Source organism: Sinocyclocheilus anshuiensis, unplaced genomic scaffold, assembly GCF_001515605.1.
Source record: "Sinocyclocheilus anshuiensis isolate Anshui unplaced genomic scaffold, SAMN03320099.WGS_v1.1 scaffold893, whole genome shotgun sequence".
Lineage (NCBI taxonomy): Eukaryota > Metazoa > Chordata > Actinopteri > Cypriniformes > Cyprinidae > Sinocyclocheilus > Sinocyclocheilus anshuiensis.
In genome coordinates this window covers 288,093-294,902 of record NW_015555766.1, presented here as the reverse complement: position 1 = coordinate 294,902, position 6,810 = coordinate 288,093, and the positions used below count along the sequence as shown (strand labels likewise).

The following is a 6,810-nucleotide window of genomic DNA, read 5'->3' as shown; positions in this document are numbered from 1 at the left end:
GCTGGGTTTGTCCCTATTTTACCCAGCACGGGGTTGTATTTAACCCAGCATTTTTTAGAGTGTACATTTACAAAAACACTATTAAAAAAACATACAACCTTGAATTTCAGTGCTTCCAGAACAAGGAGGAATACCTTATGTCACTTAATGCGGGATCATTTAAGGCCATTATGATTGTATTTCTTGAGTCACTTAATCAACACATAAAACTATACATATAATTCCTTAACACAGCATGCAAAGTAGGAACAACTTTAGATACGAACATTTGGCTTGCACTTATCAATCTTGGGAGTTTAAGCAGAATTCTTAATGCCTCATTAAATGCCACCTGAAGCTTTTTTTTTTTTTAGCTTTACTATAACTACACCATAAATGTGCCATATAAAAAGAAGTACAGTAAGCTCTAAAAAGTGCAATTTTAACATCATCTGTCCACATGTAAAATTTACGAGCCAACATATTTGCCTGTCCATATAACTTACAGCACTGGCGGTGCACATCATCATCATAATTTAAATCATCTCTAATAATGTGACCCACATTCTAAAAAATGCTGGGTTAAATATAACCCAGCGCTGGGTTCAAAAGGGACAAACCCAGCTATTGGGTTGTTTTGACCCAGCGGTTGGGTTGACTCCAAAACAACCCAACCGCATGAGTCAAAACAACCCAATAGCTGGGTTTGTCCCTTTTTAACCCAGCATTTTTTAGAGTGCAGGTTTTTTATTTTATTTACCACATTTAATACTTGGTCACCTAAAGAAATGGGGACATTTTGCTTACGGTCCTCTGTAGTTTTAACAATCCTAATCACACTCTTTTTAGTATTCAATTTGATATCATATTGCACACCATAGTTTGAACATACTTGAAGCAACTGTTGTAACCCAGCATTATAAGGGGACAGAATAACTGAGTCATCAGCATACATCAGATGGTTAAAAAGACTATCACCTATTACACATCCAGTTTTACATTCATTTAACTCAATAGAAAGATCATCCATGTACAAATTAAAAAGAAGGGGTGACAATATTCCACCATGCCAAACCTCATTTGTCATATAAAAGGGTGTCGATACATTCCTACCCCATCTGACTTGTATGGATTGAGGTATCTACCAGTAATGTAAAATCCTAATCAAATATGGGGAAACCCTTCTGTCTTGTAACTTTATAAACAGCTTAATGTGATTAATTCGATCAAATGCCTAGAGGCATCTAAAAAGCACATAAATACTGTAGAATTGTGCCCATTATACTTGCTAACAGTTTCCTTTTAAAACCAAACTGATTATACGTAGTTACCAAATATTCTTTGAGCATACGTTTAAATACATTTGAAATTATACTTGCTAAGGCAATTGGTTTATAATTTTCTACGCTAGATATTTTACCAGTTTTATCTTTAAGAACTGGTACTAATAAAATTGTTAACATAGATTCAGGTAACACAGCATGTATTAAAAATCCTGTGAAAAACAAAACAAAGAAAGTCACACTAAAAATGTTTGGCTAGCATACTTCAAATGTTCTGCTGCTATCAAATCAGGGCCGCATGCTTTATTTGCTGCCAATTTCTCAATAGCGTAACTAACCTCAGCAAGTCTAATAATCACACCATTATCATTCGGAATATCAAATTCCTGCCTCAACACAATTAAATATATCCCCGTAATATTTTCTCCATTATTTAACAATCTTCTTAGCACCAGCAACCCCTTCAATACTAGCTGGCAATGGCACTTTACTATTATTAATAACCTTAACTTCTTTCCAAAATTCATACACATTATTTTGCTGAAATTTCTTGGCCATTGAGCTTACTCTCATGGTTGCCTCATTTCTTCTCATAAACCGTACAGCATATTTAAATGTAGCATTTGTTTCTTTTTCTCATATTCTGGGCCGCCGATTAAAATAGTTTTTGAAGTGAACATGAAATTATTTTCATAAAGTGAATTTCTTAGTCAGTATTTTTGTCTTGTTTTCCAGTACAAATATCTACACATTGTTACATGAAGATACATTTACTTTTAGAAAAAAAAAAAAAAGTCTGCCAATGGGGTAAGAAAATTATTTAAAGAAATGTTTAGATATTTATACTGGAAAACAAGGCAAAACTACTGAATAAGAAATTCACTTTTTGCAATGTGGCTGATAACCGATAAATGACTGATATTAAGATTCTATACTGTTTGATCTAAATAAAATACAAAATATTACAAATAAATAGATCAATTAAAAGATACAAATTAAAATCAGTTGTTTTAAATGCTACAAGTGAATTTAGGCACCACAACATTATAATTTGCAGTATGAAAAATGGATAAAAAAATGTAGATTTGCTTAAGATTACATCTAACAGTGTTATTTATTAATGTTTTTTAAAGATTTACTTTAAGTGAGCATTAGATGTTGGCAGAGCTAATCTAAACATAAAAACAGGGGAAGTGCAAGGACAATATCTGTATGACAAGCTATGAATTACAATACACGTCATAATTTAAACCCACCTGTCATTAAAGCGGCTGGAGAAGCTGCTTTTGCTCTCTGTTTTGTCCATGTCTTCATTACAGTGCTTAGTTTCTGCTTTCATATCTACTTTGCCACGAATGCTGGCACTTGCCTCCACATCCAAACATGCCTTCACTTCATCTGCACTTAAGCCCTGCAGAGCGGTCTCACACTGTCTGATACTGGTCACAGAGTGTATGCTTCCACCAAGAGTTACCTGGCAAAACAAAAAAGTAACACAGACACTTCTGATTAATCATTCGGCTTGCATGTGTTGTGTTGTTGAAGCATTTTGGGCCTTTGTAATCCATACATGTGAAGAAAATTGTAAAGAGGATAAAACTAGAATTACCTTAGTGATGTAATGGGTTCCATAGGTGTTAATGAACTTGTAAAAACGCTTTTTGAAATTAAGATTGTATGTCTTAGGAAGCTCCTTCACAGAGCGCTTGAACTCAGGATGGAGAACAGGCTTGTTGGAGACCCTGTAGCTGTAGGTAGACATGGAAATGTTAGAAGAAATAGGAGAAGATTGCATAATATGACTCTTTCGGTTCCTTTATCATGAATAAAAAGTATTCAGTATTCAAGGAAGGCATGAAGCAATGGAAGCTGATATGTCACACCTGTAAAATGAACACGAAATACTTTGACTGGCAAAATTGTACTTGTCTCTTTTGGTCTTCTCCATTGAGTACTCTGCAAGCTTCGAGTTAGTTCCAGCCAAAACGAATGAGCCTTTATTTTGGTGTATATCTATATCCAAATTTGCACCCCAGTTGTTCTCAATGGAGGAAGTGCTGGAGCTGACCAGTTCCTCACTGGACTGGTACAGGGAACTTGATATTTGAATGCTGCACTTTTTGCTGGATCTCCAGTCTACCACAGATATAGGAAGCTTTTGATTTGTTCCTTCCATGTAGGGGTTCTTGCAAAGAGTGCATGATTTATCCTTTCGCCTCCAGACGTCCGTGTTAATGACAAAGGCTCCCTTGCGCTGCATCTTGGTCACATCGTATCCTTCTCCGGCCAGGTTGGACCCGGGGGCGAAGTTTGCTTCTGCACATTCATTCGGTTTACCTTTAGTGCATGACTGCACGATGGGCAGAAAGAGGTAAATAACAAGCTCGGCCCACATTCCTGTAAAATGGATTGAGATAAGGTGTATGGATGCTCTTCTTTCCTAGGAAAAAAACATGAAAATGATGTGTGTGTGTTTTTTATTGAAACTTTGCACATTCAATGGTGAGTAAAAATGACAGAAAATTACTAAACTACAAAAATTCCCACTCAAAATTCTAAATTATTATAAAGACAATTACCCACATCTATCTACAATAAAATAAAAATAAAAATAAATAAAAATACATACCTTATTTAATAAGGTATGTATGGTCTCTAAAACATCACTAATTTTGTAATATTAACAGGACTGTCATAACAGGATGGATGTTTTGTGCGACAAGTTTTTTAATAACAGTGTGTTGCACATGAACATTATGGAAAAGTGTTATTATATTGTATAGTAGTTAAGATTATGGAATTTGTGAGAAAATTTAGTGGATCTTGCCTACAGCGATCATATGGAATAATACTTAAAAAGAACAAATTTCAGTTGCTTTTTAATTAAATTTGTATTACTATTATTTAAAAATTCCCAAATCCTCATAGTAATCATAATGTAAAAAAAATGACATAATAGTAAATTATCATTACCAAATAGAATTGTAACGTTTAACTGACACTTCTGAAGTTAAAAAAAGCCTTACATTTAAAATCCAGTCTCTAAAACGTCACTAATTTTGAAATATTAACAGGACTGTCATAACAGGATGTGCTGCAGGTTTTTTAATAACAGTGTGCTGCACACGAACATGATGGAAAAAGGTTTACTATATTGTATAGTAGTTAGGATTATGACAATTTAGTGGATCTTGCCTACAGGGATCATGAGGAATAAATATTAAAAAAGAACAAATTTCAGTTGCTTATTTCCTTTGCAATACATTACAGGCATAACAAGCTTAAGCAGCAAGAAAAAGCACTATGTTCTTTAAAAGGTGATGTAAAATTCTCTTCTTACCTTGAGCTACTCTGTTTTATCCAGCAGGCATTTGTGAGTGATGTGTGAGAGGGGCTATATGTAGGAAATAAACCTTAACTTGTGGGTGGGCTTTACCGTTATGTGCTACCAATAAAAAATACACTCATTGTGGGCTGAGTGAGGGTACGCTTTTCAGTTCAGAGGAATTACGTGTTCTTAAATAGCCACTGCAGCGCTGAATATGCTCTGTGGTGAAACGGAGTCTAGATGACATGTCAGTGGAACATGTGAGCATTCATTTACACGTTGACCTGTGCATTGTTAAAACATGCAGCATGTAGACCTTGACCGTAGGACTAAACTAGTCAAATCAAAACTTTACTAAATGTTAAATGTGCCTCAGTCTTGCTGTTAGTCACATTGTTCCTCTTGTGGCGTTAAACCTCCTACACACTTTTCACAGTTCGGCACCCTAACAACCAAAAATGACATAAATCACTTATTAGAATCACTTCAGTTGCTGTTTTCATAATTGTTTTATTAACCACAAAAATCTGCATGCAAGTAATTGCAAAGCATGCTGAGAGTATAGCGAAAAAAAAACACAGAACACATCAAAGATCTGAATATCAAAAAGAAAACAAAAAGCTCATTTAGCACCAATAATAAAATGCTAATGCTGAGATGCAAAACAAATTTGTATTTTTTGTTTTAATATTTTAATTTTATATCTTTTTATTTGATGATAAGCATTATTTTCAGCTTTCACAAAGTCTGTGCTTTGCTTTTAGGATCACTGGTTTGACTAAACAGAAAGCGGCACTCATCTTAAAGCACCCCCATTTTCACCAGCACATCTTTTGGGACGGGCCGGACATGTCGCGACACGTATATCTTCTCTAGATGGGAGGACATTGGAGAGCCCACGTACTCTGTGCATGAGGAGCCAGCTAAACTAGGACCACAAGTTACAGCCGTCTTGTAGTACAGCAAACCATGGTTAAGTCGACAGAAATCGCTTTTTACTTTGTATGTTGCACGCCCCCAGGAGGTTATTGTCCCACTTGTTGTCCCTATCCCACACTTCTAATCTAAGACCCCCAAACTGAGAGAGAACAAAGCTGCCGAGTTCAAACTTCCAGTTCCAGGTTGGTGAGTTTTGGTTCCAAATCACTGACGTTTCCCCTAGAAAGTCCTTATGATTTCTCAGGACCTTGACATACATATCGGTCTGTGAGAAGTAATCTCCCCATAGACCTGACGCCTTCATCAGTTACACTAATCTGAGCAAGTCCGAGCTGTGCAGGGCAGCAGTTTGCTTTTACTCCAGGGTTGTTATGACAGCTGCACACACAGGGCTGTTTGAGGTTAGTTGCAATACTGGCCTTGCAAGGTGTAGAGCAGTTCCTCCAAAGGGCCCTCTGTAGTATGTAGTCACGTATGGCTCAGTGTAATTGCTCATATTTTGGGTTCTTGACTGGCAGCAACATATGGAGGGGCTTCAGTGAAAAGGAAATCACGTCCGGTTTTTCAGGCACTGAGGAGAGCCATTGATTGTAAGCACCAGGGTCATTGCTGGATGAGAAAAGAAGCGCCGTGTCTTGAGCGTGGCCACCAGTGATTCCAGTTACCTTGTCAAAAAGAAAAAAAAGAACATAAAGTTACATAAAGCATGAACCCTGCCCACAATAATGATGATGATAATAATAATATATACAGTGCCTTGCGAATGTATTCATACCCCTTCATTTTTTTCACATTTTGTTTTGTTGCTGCCTTATGTTAAACTGCTTTAAATTAGTTTTTTTCCACAACAATCTACACTCCATACGCCATAATTGTCAAGCAAAAAAACAGGTTTTTAACATCTTTGCAAATTTATTAAAAATAAAAAACTAAAATTATTCCATTGCATCTGGGAAGGTAGCCCAGCCACAGCCTGAGCTTGAACCCAATAAAATATTTCTGGAGAAACCTGTAAATGTGCATCTGCCCCCATCCAACCTGACAGAGCTTGAGAGGTGAACAGGTGAGGTGAAGAATGGCAGATAATTTCAAAATGCTGATGGGCAAAGCTTGTCGCATCAAACAAAAAAAGACTTGAGGCTGTTATGGTGCTTCAGCTAAATATTTAGTTATGCAATGCAATGTACTTATTTCAGTTTTTTATTTTTAATAAATTTATGAAGTTGTGACAATTCTGTTTTTGCTTTGTCAGTATGGTGTATGGAGTGGAGATTGATGTGG

At 36.2% G+C, this 6,810-nt stretch overlaps 1 protein-coding gene and 1 pseudogene across 1 annotated transcript in view; both read right to left on the bottom strand.

The window, feature by feature from the left end:
- The window catches only part of LOC107674141 (perforin-1-like), a 5,924-nt gene extending 1,267 nt beyond the window's left edge, over nucleotides 1-4,657 (bottom strand). Inside the window, exons 1-4 of the mRNA XM_016468039.1 lie at nucleotides 4,603-4,657; nucleotides 3,146-3,702; nucleotides 2,872-3,010; nucleotides 2,519-2,736 (exon numbers count right to left, since the gene is read on the bottom strand). Of these exons, the coding sequence (XP_016323525.1) occupies nucleotides 2,519-2,736; nucleotides 2,872-3,010; nucleotides 3,146-3,657 (869 nt within the window). The 5' untranslated portion in view covers nucleotides 3,658-3,702; nucleotides 4,603-4,657. The remainder of the gene's footprint in view (nucleotides 1-2,518; nucleotides 2,737-2,871; nucleotides 3,011-3,145; nucleotides 3,703-4,602) is intronic.
- Nucleotides 4,658-5,328: 671 nt separating this feature from the next.
- Nucleotides 5,329-6,810, bottom strand: part of LOC107674146 (perforin-1-like) — a 4,793-nt pseudogene continuing 3,311 nt past the window's right edge.